This window comes from Coptis chinensis, chromosome 6 (assembly GCF_015680905.1).
Source record: "Coptis chinensis isolate HL-2020 chromosome 6, ASM1568090v1, whole genome shotgun sequence".
NCBI classification, from domain to species: domain Eukaryota; kingdom Viridiplantae; phylum Streptophyta; class Magnoliopsida; order Ranunculales; family Ranunculaceae; genus Coptis; species Coptis chinensis.
The window spans coordinates 27,485,703-27,503,028 of NC_141461.1; the positions used below are offsets into that span (position 1 = coordinate 27,485,703).

At 38.6% G+C, this 17,326-nt stretch overlaps 1 protein-coding gene across 1 annotated transcript; it reads left to right on the forward strand.

Moving 5' to 3' along the window:
• The first annotated feature begins 4,732 nt into the window (after positions 1–4,732).
• Positions 4,733–6,075, forward strand: LOC147492402 (uncharacterized). The gene is made up of 3 exons (XM_086566931.1): positions 4,733–5,229; positions 5,322–5,447; positions 5,543–6,075. The coding sequence occupies exons 1-3, from the start codon at positions 4,791–4,793 to the stop codon at positions 5,659–5,661; spliced, it is 684 nt and encodes a 227-aa protein (XP_086423057.1). The 5' UTR covers positions 4,733–4,790; the 3' UTR covers positions 5,662–6,075.
• The last annotated feature ends 11,251 nt before the right edge of the window (positions 6,076–17,326 follow it).

Below are 17,326 nucleotides of genomic sequence, written 5' to 3' on the forward strand. Positions count from 1 at the left end.
GTGGTTTAAGGCCTTGTTGCATATGGTCAATGCAATCGCACTCGAAAACGAGTAGTTAGAACTCCATTTTTGTCACTTATTCTAATTTCTCATATTTGCTTGAGGACAAGCAAAATGCTGTTTGGGGGTGGTTTGATAAGAGACCAAAACTGTAGTTTTAACCCCTTAACAGTCGTACTTTTAGACCAATTATGTGAATAATAAGTAAGAGTTAATACTGATTACGTGTTTTTATGCATTTCAGGCTTCAAAGTCCATTATGTGCAGAAATGTGCCACTTTAGCAAGATAAAGGAGCAAAGGTCGGTTGCTAAGGAGTTATGTGATTAAAGGCCAATTTTCAAGAAGACAAAGCCTCTGTAAAGCCCGGTCAAAAGATGAAAAGTCAAAGTCCACGCGGGCAGAAACAGTACACAAAGTCAACAGAACTTCCGAATACCATATCTTTGGACTCAGACCTCGGAATTGGGCCTACCTTACATCAAAATGACCGGCTCGGAAAGAGCTTTCCAATGGTCTAAGCCTTGGACCAATCAAAGGAGAATAAGTGGACAAAAAGTCTGTCGAAGTCAACTGCAGCTGAAGAGGCCTTTTTGGACTGAAAGAATTGGGTTTTGGGCCTGATTCTCTGGCCCAAAACATGGCTCGAAGCCCATGCACGATTTTTGGATCTGAAAGTATAAAAACAAAAGCTTAGCTCTTTGTTAATGGTAGATAGGGTAGATAGTTAGGTTAGAAAGTAAGTTAGGTTAGGAAGCTAATGTTAATGGAGTTTAGGGTTAGAAAAAGATAGATCTAGAATAATTTTTAGATCTAGAATTAAATCTCCATTTTAATTAGTTTTCATTTCCCTTGTTTTAATAAAGTATTAAAATATTGTTATTGCTTCATTAGATAAATAAAGTAGTTTATTATTGATCAAATTCGATTTTGTCATTTATCTATTGCTTAGATCTAATTTCATTTCTTGGTTGTTTGTCATTTCGTAGTTATTGATGTTGGGTTGGATTATTGTTTAGTTAAATTTCATAAAGTTAGAATCTTTAGATTATGTTGTATTTAATTTCATATAGAAATGATAGTATAATGATATTAGAAATTTCACATCACACACTACTCTCATTGTTCACCATTGTTCCTTGTGTCGAGTAGTTGAATTCTATTTAAGTCTTGAAGGTTTAAGAGTGGAACGAATCCTGACTCTCTGATATTACTTCGTTATTGAGAGTAGGAATATTGATATAAACACGTATTTACGTAAATTGATTATTTGTGTTTACGCATAGATAGTTAGAATGCGTAAAATAACTTTTATCACCTGGCCAAGGGCGCGCCCGCACCCCATCGTATTTCAACATGACTTCAACTATTTTTGGAAACAGTATAAATATAAAGTTTTTTCTGTAAAAACTTAACCTAACCAAAACCAAGAAAGAGAGAGATTGTAAGAGAGAAATTCTTAGTGAGTTGAGTGTTCATTCTTTGTGAGTGAATTGAGAGCTCTTGTAATTTGTTACTCTGGACATCTAGTAAAGCTTGGAACTCGTAGTGTGGACGTAGGCAAATTGCTGAACCACGATATATCCTTGTCTTGTGGTGTGTTCTATTTTATATTATTGTTTTACTTTATATGCTTGTTTAATTGACATTGAGAAGTGTTAGGATAGTACTTGGAGGGTGTTAAAGTCTTGTCTATTGAGAAAGATCAATCCTTGTGTAGGGTTGATATATTTGTAGTAAATAACGTTGTTTCTGCATTGATTTATTCACAACAATTCTTGACTCTAACTTTGATTCGTCTGATATAGTGAAATCCAAGTGGCCCAGGTCTCACAGGGTCCTGCCAAAACACTCCGAACCGAAAGAGGCTCTCCTTCAGCTCCAGCTCCACCCCTTAACTTCGCTACTGCGAAACGTTCCAATGGACAATTTGTTGCAAAGAATCCTGGTCAACCCCTATTTTCCGTTAAGGTTAAAGGTCAATCCCTTACCGCTACGGACTCTGCTTTGGAGGATCCTTCCGTGGCTTCCGCTGTATTCCATGGTGCTAACTGCCCCTTGATCTTTCTTATGCAACTGCTAGTACCCTTCCTGCACACCGCGACTCCTTTCCAAAGCTTGGAGCGGATAATTTCTTTCTTACACCTTGCACTTTGATTTTAGAGATTTTGCTGGTGGAACCACCTAGACAGCCATTGAATAAATGCTGCTCAAGTTCAAATTGTAAACCTGAAACGTCGTAAAGTCACCCAGACTATATACATTCGCATTTTAATGTATAATAGTTCCCTATCTTTCAGTTTAGTAGTACATCAACTCATTTGGACTCAACTCCTTAGCTTTTAGTGGTGCATGTGTGTCAGGAATCAGGTTGCTTGGCAGAGCTTGCCTGCTGGTGGCTGTTTTGACTTGCACTTACTGTTAATGCATAGAACCCATGACATCCGTGTTTTAAAGAGACTAGTGTGACCATAGATGGGAGAGTCTGAACTACTACCAAGAGTATTCTCAAACTCAGGTTGTAGTTTCCACCAGTTACAAAATCTGAAAGAGATCCTGGCTTGGAGTGCATTATTTTGAGAATTGAATTGTATAACGGAAAATAGTTTGCTAGCTAGCTAGTAAAACTATCAGAATAAACCAGATATTGGTGTCATTCAAGGCAAGGCCTTTCATCAATTTAAAGGAAAGGGCTGGACCAGAACATCATTGAGTTTATAAGTGCTAAAAGCATTATGTTGTTTCTACTCATTATCTTGAATAAATTTCCGTGTGTAGCTTGGAAGTGAGGTCGAATCACGTAGTGGCTGCAGACCGGGACGGAACTTTTCTTATATCTTCAAGTGTTTTCCTTACTATATGCTTATTCTCATTGAAGCTAGTAGCATTCTAAAAGGATTAGTTCTTCTAGTATCAGTATTTGTTGTGTATTTCACCGGCTTATGTAGTTCAGAGGCTCTTGCTTCCACCATTTCGTTTCTGTGTCCTTTCACTGACAATTTCTCACCATGTTTTCATCGATGACCTTGGACGCGGTTCACCTAGTCCACGAACTTGACTTTACTACCAGCAAATATGAGCGCGCAACGGCTGAGCTCAATGGTACTAATGGTCGACCTGGACTCGGCAGCGCACTAGAAGATGCTCAAGCCAAAATTAAAGCTTTAAAAGCTGACCGCAAAGCAATGGAGAAAGCCTATGCCGAGGACTTATAGAGGCAACTGGCTGAGAACGAAGCTGAAATGAGTAGCCAATTTACTGATAGGTTGAACTGTGTTTGCAAAGATTATCAACGCAAATTTGACGAGCGAGTGAATAAACTTGTCAATAAACGAGTTCGAAAGGAATTGGCTAAGTTACAAAAAGTCCCTGAGACTAGTGCGAGCGAAACTCCCCTCACCGCTGAAGTTCCCACTAATCCTCTTGATCAAACACCATCAGATGTTGCTGTGGGCACCTTTGGAACCCTTTCTGTTCCTGAAACTTCTGTTGCGGTCATGCCTGATATTGTCAAGATCACTAATACCGCTCACTCGAATTCCACGGCCAATAGTGAGGCTTTTGCTTCTACTGAAGAATGATTGGACGTGTTTTGCGTTGTCTTATTTATCTTGTTTTGTACTGATCTCTTGTGGATTTATTGGCACTCCAGCCATGTCTCCCCTTTTGATTTACTTGTCATTCATACTTCGACTCTATGTACCTGTAATACTGCACAGTCGAACACCACGGCCCATAATAAGGCTTCTGCTTCTTCTGAAGGATGACTGGACGTGTTTTGCGTTATCTTATTTATCTTGTTTTATACTGATCTCTTGTGGATTTATTGATACTCCAGCCATGTCTCCCCTTTTGATTTGATTGGGTAATTTCCCAATTAGTAACCCATAATGTCAATCTGTTCCCAAGTAGTAACCACTCTTCAATTTTGACTTTTCAACCTCACTTTTGACACTTTTGCCCTTCTCCTTATTTTCAAACAATGCCCACGTGGACCTGCAACACTCTCTCTCCCTTCTTTACCTACTGCGCATAACTCTGTCATATTGTACCTGATGAGTTTGACTTTGCAGTGATGGACAACCGTTGGATCTTGATCAAGAAAACACGTTAATCAAAACATGTTGTAGTATCTGTGGTTGCTATAATGAAGAAGCAACTGACTAATAAACTATCAGCAACTCTCAGTGATTTTGGTTGTCAGTACCTTTACAACTTTTACCTCGTATTTTAAGCCAACCTAAAAAATAAGGACAAAAGCTCAAAGTTTCTATTTTTTTCTTGGTTGTTTCTTCTTCTTCCTCATCATTGTCCCTCTGCTTTTTGTATTTTTTAAGGTTTGACATGGAAAACATGACACATTCACATGATAAAGGTATAGTTTGTTGTTTTTAAAGCTATCTAGGGCCTTGGGTCTACGGTTTTGTTCCACGTAGTTTAGTGTTTTGTTTGTTTGATGTTTCATCTTTCAAGGAAGAGGGTTTTGAAGACAGCTATGACGTCTCCATGCATAAATGCATGTTGATTATATAGTTGTGGTAGAATGTTGGTAGTTTCCATGTTGATTATATATTTAATGTTGGGTTTAATATTAAGGCATTTAAGATAGATTCTGTCATAAATGTCCTAAAAGTGTTAGTTTAACTAGTTTGTGCTTAAATGTTTGAATTTACTTTTCAGTTTTTATGGTTTATGGTTAGGTACTTCTTTGTAACCATCGCTTTTTGGTTGTTTTTTTATACTTACTGGTTAGGTACTTCTTTGGATGTTCTTATTCACTACAATGGGGAGATGAAAGCGGACAAGTATGGCCGGATGAAGTATGTTGGTGGCGAGGTGAAATTGAGAGTTTGTGATGGGGGTATTTCATTTGAAGGATTCATGAGTACCGTGGAAGGTGTGTTGTCGAGAAAGAGATCTACTTTTTCTATAAGATACTTGACGAAGAAGTCCCCGTGTCGAATTGATGAAGAAACAGATTATTTGAACATGATTATGAAACAAAGAAAGTCTCCAAGAAAAACAATGATGGTTTGGGTTATCAACGAAGTAGAAGTGGTAAGCAATGGACAGCCTAATGTTAAGAAGAAAGAAGTTGCTACTGAGTTGTTTAAGAAAGACGCGACTCCAAGCATTGTTTCTCCTGTGAAACACTCTTTTCTGAAACAGAAGGAGCTAGCTCGTCAGAAGCGTCCTATTAACCAATTTAAACTTGTCGATGAAGCAATTGGTAAGTAATACAATTCCATTTGGTTAGGTCATTATTAGTGAGGGTGGGTACATGCTTTATTTCCTGATAGTTATGAATCTTTGGTTTTCCAGAAAGTCCTCTTGACCAACCCTGGAGTGGGAGAGTGGGGACTCATCAATGGGAAGATGTGGAGATTCACGACGTCGAAGAACACATTCAACCTCACAGCTTGTCAACGTTCGAAAAGGTGATGGCAGGTAAGTCTTCGATATCAATGGGATATGTTAATAGATGATAGCTTACCTGTTGCTAATAGTGGTGTTGAACTTACTGAGTGTTCATTGAAATATAGATATTTGGCCAGAGGGTGTTTCCTCTGAAGTTACACCTGAACCTTCAGTACAGAAAAGAGAAACGGTTACACCGCATTCTCTGTTTGTGGAAGGTACACTCTATAGCCTTGCAAGGTAACATATAGTTCCAGTTGCTGATAGTGGGGAGCTAATTACTGATATAATACAGGGACGGTCAATGATGGTGATGAGCAAGATGGTGTACCAGATCTTGATCAACCTGATTATGATGACTTTGATTCCCAAAATCCATATGGTGATACAGAGGTCGTCCCTGAGGAATATAGAATTTCCATGAATCAAAATATTGACAATAATGAGGGTGATGATGATGAAGTTGAAATACTACATGAAGTTAATTTTGAAGAAGAAGAAGTAGTACAAGTAAAGGATGGAGCTGATGATGATGAAGTTAGAGTAGTAAATGGTGGTAATCAAGATGATGATGATGAAGTTCAATTATTGGATGATGATTGTGATGTATGGTCTACTCCTAACCGTAGTCAAGAGTTTTTTTGGGGAGGCACGCCTATGACTGTTAATGATAAGGAAGGCCAAAGTGAACTTGATATTGAAATGAATGGAATGGTTGATGCTACGCTATTCGGTGCAAAAGATCTCAATTCAGAAGACTTACATCAAGGATATGATCCTCTTCGCTCTCCCCATAGTCCAGAAACACCAGCTAAAGTGGATGTAACTCCTCCTCATGTGAACCTGAAGTTTGTTCCTCCTAAAGTAGGACAACACTATCCTACTCGGGATGATCTTATAAAAGACATGAAGTCATACGCAATAGCAAACATGTTTGATTTGCGTCGTGCGAGCACTTCTCCTGAGAGGATTTATATGAAGTGTAAGTCTCCTGGTTGCACATTTCATTTGTTTGCAAAGCCGACCACTGGTTCTGATATATGGGTTATTATAACCTTCAGAGAAGCACATACATGTTCACAAGATAAAGCAATTGCAACTAATAAACAAGCTGATGCAAAATGGGTTTCAGAAGTTGTGAAATCGAAACTTAGGGACAATATTGATATGGCTCCGAAACAGTTGCAGTTGGAGGTTAAGGGCGCACACCAGACAAATGTGTCGTATAAAGTTGCTTGGAAAGCAAAAGAAATTGCAATGCAAAAGGTAAATCTTTTGGTTATATCAAAGAACTAATGAACGATAGTAGCAACAACTAACTTATGTTTGTTTGGCTTTTTGCTTGCAGATAAGGGGGAAGCTTTAGTCGGTCGTACCAAATGTTGCCAAATTATTGTAAAGAACTTAAAAGAGTGGATTTAGATTGTTTCACCGAGCTGCAAACGTCATCGACCCCTGAGCACAAGTTTGAACGTTTGTTTGTGAGCTACGGCGTCACTGTCCGAGCTTACAAAAGATGTCTTCGCCCATTGATTATGATTGATGGCACTTTCATGACAGTAGGTAGGTACAAGTCAATCATACTAACTGCTATCGCTTGGCTGATGGCGATAGCCGCCACGTGTTTCCAATTGCATTTGCCATAGTCCCAAAGGAAAATAATGACCACTGGGATTGGTTTCTGGAAAAGTTAAGAGACCTTGTTGTTAGGACGGAGCAAAACTTTGTTCTTCTCTCTGATAGGCATGTAAGCATTCTTCAAGCCGTGCCTAAAATACTTCCTAATGCAGTCCATTGCTTTTGTGCACAACACATTTCAAATTGTATGACTAAGCAAGAGACAAAAGGGAAGGTGAAGAGAGCTGCTGAAACTTATGAACAGGCAGAATTTGTAAGACTTATGAGCCAAATTTATTGTCACCGACAAAGAAAGGTTATGCAAAGATTGTAAAGATTCGAAAGAGTCGGGTGTTGTGCTTTTGCTCCAATGAGAAGGTATGGCATTTGCTACACAAATCACATAGAGAGCGGAACAAGATGATACTTCCAGAGAGAGCTATGCCAAATGACATCTCTTGTCAATGGTATCGGGTTGAACATAATGAAATATTTTTATGACTACCGGTGATGGCATCAAAGCTGAAGACAAAACCCGACCAAATCAGCCGAGGAAGTGCTCATCTCGTCGAGATATTCGAGTAGACGTTTCCACAAAACAAAGGCAAGTGAGCACGTTTACTCTGTGCAATCACTAGACCGTACTGACACCGTAGACCTTTTGGAGAGGACTTGCACATGCGGTTTCTTTCAACAGGTTGGTCTTCCTTGTAGCCATGCTATGAAGGCAATCGATCACTGTAAGCTATGTGCATATGACTTTTGCTTGCATTGGTACACAAAAGAAACGATGATGGATACATATAGAGAGAACTGGACACCATTAAGAGGAAAAGAACAGTGGGTTTGGGTTTATGATGGCATCATCGTCCGTCCACTCGTTGATGAGGTGATGCCCGGAAGACCACAGAAAAAGAGAAAGCGCTCTAAAGGAGAAGGAGTCCCAGTGCAAAGAAGAAGGTGTACGCGTTGTGGTGGTCTTGGACACAATAAGGCAACTTGCGCGGTTGCCAGTGATGATGCTGAGTGGATTGATTTTTCAGCTGGGATTCCACCAGATTTTACATATGAAAAGTACATATGATCTTTCTTTTAACCAATCACCAATAGTGGTAGCTTTGGTTTGTTTGTTTGAAATTGGCACTTGCAGTTGCATATATGTTAGTGGTAAATTGTTACCCTGTGGCTTTACTTCGGGGTTGATATTTTGGATAGTTTTGGTTGGCAATTTTGGTTTCATAATTAATTTGGTTTGAACGGACATCTTCTTGTACTATTAATATCAGTAACTATAACAATGACATGGTCAGTCTCTAATGGATAGTTTCTTTACAAGTAGGCTAACATCATCAACACTGCCCTCTATTTTCATTTTAATAGGACCATCAATGGTGATTTGCAACTAGTTTTCCTTTGTCACCTTTGCTTCACTAGCAGGTGCTTTAGCCTTATGTGTCCCTTCATCTTCTAGATATATCCATTTAAAACCATTGCATGGATCGGCCCTGTATGAGAGAAACCTTCTTCCCAGACTATGTGGCTTTGTACTTACACCATACCTCATATTCGTACTTGAGCATAGCGGATGATCGCGTGGTTGCCCATGGACAGTTGATCTTCCAGTGCCCAGTTCCCCACACTCAAAACATTTGCTATAGTTGGTTGATGATGAACCAACATTTGTATTATTCTTGGTAGAATCCTCACCCCCACCCATTTTGAACGAGAAAAAAAAGAAAGAGAAATGGGATGGACCAAGAAAGGCAACCCAGTTTTGTACTTATAAAGGAAACACACTATTTTCCCCGCCAAAGTGGTGTTGGCCAAACTATTCCCGCCCAAAACATTTCCCGCCTAAACTATACACAAATGTTTGATGAAACAAAATATTCCAATAACCATATTGCATTGCAGGACCTATCAGCAACTAATTCCATAAAAAATGCTTCACTAAAAACTTAACTCATCACTCCATGAAAGCATGAAGCAATGAATGACAAATTCCATCATCACAAATTCGTAGCTGATGATATTAACGGCACCACAAAATGATATTACCATACTAAAATTAGACAACTAAACACAAAATAGAAGAAGTTATTTGTTTCACTAAACACAAAATAGAAGAAGTAGCATCCATCAAGCTGTTTCATAGTGATTCCCCTACTCACGTACCAACTTCTTTAGCATCCTCCAAACTCTTCTCCAATTGCTCTTGTCTACTTTTTGAAACATTATCTGGATTCAACCCACAATTAATTATATCCATTCCAATTCTCTTCCTCATTCGATGGGGTTGCATATCTATTTTGTTTACTTCCTCAGGTACACCCCTCAGAAGGCAGTCTAGATAGGCTAGGCAAAATAGGCCACAACTATTTGTATCTGGTTGTTGAGTAATAGGCACAAACTCACGAGCCCAAGGGGCTCCCAAATCATGAGGTGACGATGGATCAAAGACACCTCATGACATAAGTAAGACAAGTCTCTATAGCAAGTTGCTCATCAGAAACTTTCTTCAGACCAAGAGAATCATAGTTGTAGATTTTTCTCTTTCCAAAATTGTAGACTTCAAGAACCCAGTGGCTACCTTCAACTTGAAGAGGAATGATAAGACCTATTGCCCTGGATGGGTGTGCTTGATCTCTAATTCTTCCTTCATAAGGGTCTAAGTACTCTTTAACAACTTCATGTGGATGATACGCACCACTATCTACTATGTCATCAGGAGTTGCACCACTGAAGGTTTGGTCTTCCATCTTCTTCTTAAAGTTTGTATACTCTCTATCCATTAATTTCTACATCAACAAAATCATAAAGTACTTCATCAGTAAGGTGAACTATACAAAACAAATTCCATCAACCAATGAGATACAACTTACAGAAAAGTATACATCCTCAATGATAGTATATGTTTTTTCTTCTGGAATGTCATTTTCCTTACAATGTTGGATGTACCACCTGATCAACAGCTTCACATATATGGTGATCACCTGAGTCATAGAATTTTAAACATTATTATGCAGAAGTTGCTGGTTGTTAATATGTTAGTTGCTGATGGTTAATATGTTAGTTGTTGCTGGTTAATATGTAAGATAATATGTTAGTTGTGTACTGACCTCCCCATCTACCCACTCTCTTCCATGCAATGAATGGAAACTTTGCACTGAAATAGACTGGTTGTATCCAAACACTCTAGCATCTAAACAGTTTTGTGGACTGTACAACCTTGTGAACATCTTCCAATAGTACTGTAGTACGAGGAGGTCACCTTTGGTGGTGGTTTTCTTGATAAATGTTTTGGCCAGAGCAGACTTGATCAGTTCATCACATTCCTGTCCAATGTTTTCTTCCCATGACTGACCTTGCATCCCTTCCCTTCTCTTCTTTCTTCTTTGGTGTGTTTCTTCAGTTTTCTTTTCCATTTCACTTGCCATTTGACTCTGTATGCGCACCACATCAGGGACCACCATTTCCCCCTCCACAGCATCATCATCATCTACATCATTATCACGTTCTCCCAACATCACATTATCATTTTTAGATTTCATAACAACAATAGATTTGAGATGACTATCTACCTCAAAGGTTTGAGCGGTTGTGGGTGACAATACAGGCAAGTCAGTTATGTCAAGATCTTGCAAGAAAGTAAAGCAGAAAATGTGACCTTCTCCATTTCTGAGTTCAGGACTTCTTCCCCATCAATATCAACATCATCATTGGAGGGAACATCAACATTAGGTGTAGGCAAGGGACCATCACTAGGAGCAATGTCCAAGGGACTAATAAATGGCACATGCTCAACAACATCCATATTATAGACTTCCACTAGGGGACTTTGGCCAACCACATTCTCATCAACAGGCTCTTTCACACCCTTTTCCTGCACTTCATTGCTCAAAGACTCCTGAACCACATTCTCTTGACATTTGTAGGTATTTACAACCCTCTCTTCAACCTCCTCAACAAAAAACTCTAGAGCACCCTCATCATTATCATAAGGGCCTTCATGTTCATGTTCAGGTTCTTGGAAAAAACCATGTACATGGTCTTCCCCCATCACCTGGTCATCATGAGGAGTCTTGGGTAACTTTTCACTAATATCTCTCAAAACATCAGCTGCTGCAACAAGATCAGTTTCACTACCCTCTCCCTCTCCATATTCTTCTTCCTCACCTAAACCAATCAAATTTCTTCTTCTTTTCGGTTTGTTAGCTTCCTTGCTCTTAGCCTCCATGTCTTTTCTTTTCTCACTGACTTGACTTCTTTTCAAAATTGTTTGCCTTTTGCTAGCCTTTACAACCTTTACTTTACTTAACCTTGGTGGCTAGACTCTCACTTGCTGCATACTATGTTTCTCTTCACCCCTCCTCCTTACCATTTTAAACCCCGCATTCACTCCTCTTTTTCTATTTTCTTCAACCTCATGTGAAAGATCAAATGTAACTTTCTTAGAGGATGATGGCTTCCTCTTAGAAGGTGGGGATGATGACTTCCTCTTAGAAGGTGGGGATGGATGACTTCCTTCCTTTAGAGGTGGGGCTGATGACTTCCTCTTAGAAGGTGGGGTAGACCACGGCTTCTTCCACAACAGACTTTAACCTTATTCTTAACAAACCGTGTAGTAGGTTTTTGACAACAACATCGGCATTGGTGTAGACCAGCTTCTTCCCCTTTTGTTTTCTTTGTTCTTGGTCCCTTCACAACCCCCGGGATGATGATGGTTCACCCAATCCACTTTTCTTCCCACTGTAAAACCCCTTGCGGTATTGTCTCCATACCGCCCCTAATTTCAGACTTGATGTCATTCCGAGCCACCCTAACCTCAGATTCAAAAGTTAGTTGAAGTAAGCATTTCCGGTGTATCATAGAGTCCTATCTTATGAGTCCTATCTACCTTATGAGCACTAACATAAAGTTCCCCGATATATCCGGTTTTACGAACCTATCTTATCAGTTAACATAAAACTACCATAGAGTTTCTGATATATCAAGTTTAAGAACCTATCCTGTGAGTCAACACAAATGTAATATATACTTCCTGATATTTTCAGTTTAAGAACCTTTCTTATAAATGCAACATATGTCAAATAATTAAAAATGCAATGCTGATGTATCCAGTTGTAGAATATAATTAACAATGCAGAGTTTATAATCAACAATGCAATGCAGAGTTTATAATCAACAATGTAGAGTTTATAATCAACAATGCAGAGTTTCAATCATATGCTTACAAGGCCTTTCAGTAGGTGTGCCTGTCTTTGAAGCATCTCCTCTGAAACCGAAGCAGCGCTTTGTGTGGCCTGTTGGTTGAAAGCCACCTTCATTACATCTTCATTCATTTCTTCTTCTTCAATATCCAAAGTGTCAAAGGCAACAACCTTACCCTTAAGAGGCTCGAGCTTCTTCTTCCAGTGTCCGAGATGTAAGTTCTTGGGAGGCAACTGAACCCAATCTAGTATTCTTAGGAATTTACCATTCAATGCCCTACGAGCCCCAAGAGAGGGGATGTGAAGGTATGCCCAAATATCAAAACAAATAACATAACCATAAACTGCAAAGGAGTCCTTCTCAGCTAACACATTTTTGTAAATATCATCCAAACAGTATTCCAACATCTCAAAGCAAGGTGTGCCCCATGGAAACTGATCAAAAGCAGCTAGGTCCTCTGCAAGATCAACATACCTTCCATCTACAGTCCTAGAAGATCTAGGAAGCACAACTTGGAGCAGCACATACAACCTATTGAGCCTAAATATATCACTTTTATCTTCACTACCACTGGATTTTGCCACCACTAAAGCATCTAATATTTCTGTCTCACTAACAGTGCTTCCTTTAAAAAACCTAGCACGAAATTCTAATGTGTTGTTCTTCACGTCAGTGGTGTAGAATGAGTTAACAACAGAGTTTACACTAAGACCCATAATCAATGCAACATCACTCTTCTTGAATACCAAATCTTTGTTACCAATCCGATAGCAAAGTCTACCAACTTTATGACTAACTATGGCACAAACTAGTGTAGTTGTTGCGTGCATATTTTTTTGGATTTGCAAAAAGCTTCGAAAACAGGAATTCTCAAAATCCTCCCTTTCTTCCTTACTAAATCCACCAAATAATTTCTGCATTTTATCTAATGACATTCTACATGTCAGGTTAAGCTTCCTCATTTCTCCACCAATAATTCGAGTAGTAAAAGATAAAATGAGGGTTATAATATGGAGATTGAAGTGAAACTAAAAATTAGGGTTTCCAAATTTAATTGAGGTTCACTAGGACAGTTTTCCCCTAATTCCCAATTGATTTCTTTAAGTTTAGGTTAATGTGACACGACGCGTTCCAAGGTCATTTCCTCCACGTGTCGGACTTCATTGGGTACCCAACTTCATTTCCCCGCCAAAATATCTTGATGTCCATGTTGATTCCTCTATCAAATGAATAAACATATTCCTACCCTAGAACTATCAGCAACTTTACTATACATTGTCTAAATAATTAATTGTAATAAGGTTAAAAAAATTCAATAAATTCAGATATAAAGATTAACATTCTACATGAAGCTTTTTAACATGCCAAAGCATGCTTGCCACTAGATATCATGAAATAAACATGGGTATTTGAAAAAAGAAAAAAAGGGTTTGATTGCCTTTAAATAAATAAAAGGTCTTCTACAAATTGGGACACATGTCAATCCTCAAATTTCCCGCCAAAATAATGATATTCATATTAGATCATCCAATTAATAACTATATTGTGGCCTTAAGACTATCAGTAACTTTATTGTACATTGATAATTATTTATGGGTACCCAAATTATTCATTCAATCCATTTAGGGTCCATTTATGGGTTAATTTCGGGGTAATTTAGTCAAGTTGCATACTTGCATGTCCTCTAATATGGAAACAAACGAATTACATTGGGTTTGACAAAGGGTCAAAATTCACTTCATTTTCTAAATTAATTTGGTCTTGCCTGTCCCTTCATTGTTTGTGTGTCATGATGACCATTTACGGTACATTAAGAAAGGTGAAAAGAAAACTAACCACCCCACATAATTACAATGCCTCGTTTCCCGCAAACATTTATCTTTGAAATCACTTCGAAATAACAGTGGAAATAGTCATCTAAAATTTGATCTCTCTCACATTCTAATATTCTTTCTGTTAGCAACAATCTACCAAAGTTAAAACTTTTCTCTCCATCGTTTTTTATCAACATGCCTCTTCCTGGATGTTCAAGCGGTGAAACCACTGATTACTCAAGTGACGAGTACGAGAAAATATGGGTTAGTTATTCTACTGATGACTACACTGATGAAGAAGAAGACGATGAAGAAGAAGAGATGTATGATCCTTATTTTGTTGAAGACCCTACTGATTACATGTGGGAAGACCAACATGATGATGATAGTTCCAGTTCTGGGGATGATGGCGATGATGAAGACGAGGAGGAAGATGAAGACGATGAAGATTAAGGGTTGTTATGTTCTGTTGTTATGTTATGTTTTTATGTTCTATTTTTATGTTGGGGTTTATGTTTTGTCTTAGTTTCTGGTGCTTTTGCAATTTTTGTTGATGATAGTTATAGAACCAGAACATGTCCTGTGAATGTTGTGTAGATTTTGCTTAGTTTTAAGGGTTTAATACATGAGTTGGTTTAATTCATGATTTTTATCTTGTTATTTTTACAAGAATCTTATTATATTTTTACCATTATTCATGTTTTTGTTGGTTATTGTAATATCTCTACATTTTTCTTATTAAAAATAAATTTTTTATAATAAAAATAGTATATGAATAGTGTTAATGTAAATAACCATCCATCTTAATGTTTACGAATCTCGAGGCTTTTAAACCACAGATGCGTTCGTGACCGTTCATTTGCATCTCTTCATCTCTAAGATAATCTGTGGTATCTATCTACACACCCATCAAATCACTTCAAATAAGGAGAGAGAGTGTTGCAGGTCCACGTGGGCATTGTTTGAAAATAAAGAGAAGGGCAAAAGTGTCAAAAGTGAGGTTGAAAAGTCAAAATTAGAGAGTGATTACTACTTGGGAACAAATTGACATTATGGGTTACTAATTGGGAAATTACCTTTTGATTTACTTGTCATTCATACTTCGCTTCTATTTACCCTGTTGCCCCCTAGTTTTGTTGTGGTTATAATATAAATGAAGTCACTGCAAACTAACAACACCAGAAATATAATAATTGAATAATTATTAAATGTAGAGTCCGCTATATGAAGTCCGCAGTATAACACACCTTGTATAAGTTTTTGAACTGCAACTTATGTTCAATTGCTCCAGCCCAAGAACGTCCATTAACACTAATACATTTCAATTTTGTATATTGATGATTTTAACTCAACATCCAAAAGCTTGTAGTGGGCGGTGGGCCTCATTAGCGGATATAACTCCAGGATGTAGACTTCATTAGGGAACACAATTACAGAAGAAGGAACTGCAACGTGGTCCTCCCAATTGATTCTAGTTTATTTAGCAGTAGAACTAGCAGTATATAAGTTTCTCTAACACACCCCTTCATTATTTAAACACCATTTTGGGGGTCTCTAAGCTGCACTTAAGTTCAAATTTAATGGCTGAGTTTGCAGTAGACATGCACGCCTTCAAGCCTTCTCTCCCTTACAAAGAAATGGATTCCAAAATTGAGCTAATTAACCATTTTGGTGAGCTTAATTCGAGTTTCTTGGAGAATCCTAGCTTGAGTATACAGATTCACCAGAGAAAGCATAATCAGCAGTTGTCGGTACTATTACTTTATCATTGTGCCTTTGATCTTCAAGATAAATAATATTGATGGACACAGTACGTCCCCTTTAAGAACAAAAACCATGTACGGAAAGGATCTTAAGATGGTAGTGTAGTATGTCTCAAGAGCACAGTGCTACTTTTCGCCGCTTGCATATAACACTACATATGGGCATATAATATGATTGCGAGTTTATACTACGTGGTTGAAATGTTGCGGCATGTTGCCTTCACATTTTTCTAGCAAATGGAATTCTTTTGAATATTTGCAAATTTCTCTATCCAACGCCGATAATGCCAGTGATTGATCGTGCGGTCCTCGATGAACAATGTCACTTCCTTTTCTGGGATACGCATTTTGTACTTGATCTTTATAGAAGTAGCAATTGAGTTCTATCCATCAGGTCTTATACAGGCCTTTCCTGGACTATGATTTGTATGGTATGGAGTAACGAACAAGGTCCCTTCTACAAGTTCTAACCAATCATACTTAGTTTGCGGTCCATCAGCAGGTGAAAATGTGGCATTTTTATTTTTATTTTTATTTTTGGCAAGCCTGTTTTAAATGAGATCAGCAACTCTTTGATACTGGCGGGTTCGAGCCCTAGACCTTTGGTATCATCACCCAAAAGTTTTACACTTTTACTGACTTTGCTTTCTACTACCACACTACGCCAAGTCCGAACACAACTAATATCTGCCAATATCTGCCCCAGTTTTGATTCAGATCGACGCACCATGTCAGGTCTGCAGACAACTAATATATGCCCCTAGTTTTGATTTGAACTGACGCACAATGTCAGGTTTGGGGACAACTATCTGCTCCCAGTTTTGATTCAAACCGAGGCACCATGTCAGGTTCGGGGACAACTAATATCTGCTCCCAGTTTTGATTCGGACCGACACACCATGTCAGGTCTGGGGACAACTAATATTTGCTCCTAGTTTTGATTCGGACCGACGCACCATGTCAGGTCTGGGGACAACTAATATCTGCCCCCAGTTTTGATTCGGACCAACCCACCATGTTAGCTCCTAGGATAACTAATATCTGCCCCCAATTTTGATTCGGACTGACGCACCATGCCAGGTCCGGGGACAACTAATATCTGCCCAGGATCTCATACTGATTTCCGCGCACTTTTTGAATAGAAACAAAACACTGCATTATATTACCAAGACGTAATTTCTATCCCAACTTGACTACATATAAAACTTCTTCAATAACCTTATATTCCAGAGTTCGTCTATCTTCTGCCTACCAGACTATTTTAGTTTGTACATTCGATTGGCCCGAGGTGTGTAACCATGTAAGGCCCTCCCGGTTCACTCCTTATTTTCCTTCATTTGGTTCTGCAGTGTTCTTCATTACCCTCCGTAGTACCATATCTCCCACTTTGAATCTCCTTTCCTTCATGTCTTTGTTATACCTGACTTGCACCCTTCTCTGATAGGTTATCAACTTCATTAGCGCTGCTGCTCGGACTTCATCTCTGTTTCAGCAAGTTTTGCCA

What these genes read in the sequence shown, in the direction of transcription:
- LOC147492402 (XM_086566931.1), top strand. Translation starts at nt 4,791, where the DNA reads ATGAAAGCGGACAAGTATGGCCGGATGAAGTATGTTGGTGGCGAGGTG. An exon ending in ACTTGTCGATGAAGCAATTG is followed by an intron (nt 5,230 to 5,321) that starts GTAAGTAATACA and finishes TTGGTTTTCCAG; the next exon opens with AAAGTCCTCTTGACCAACCC. An exon ending in GTTCGAAAAGGTGATGGCAG is followed by an intron (nt 5,448 to 5,542) that starts GTAAGTCTTCGA and finishes ATTGAAATATAG; the next exon opens with ATATTTGGCCAGAGGGTGTT.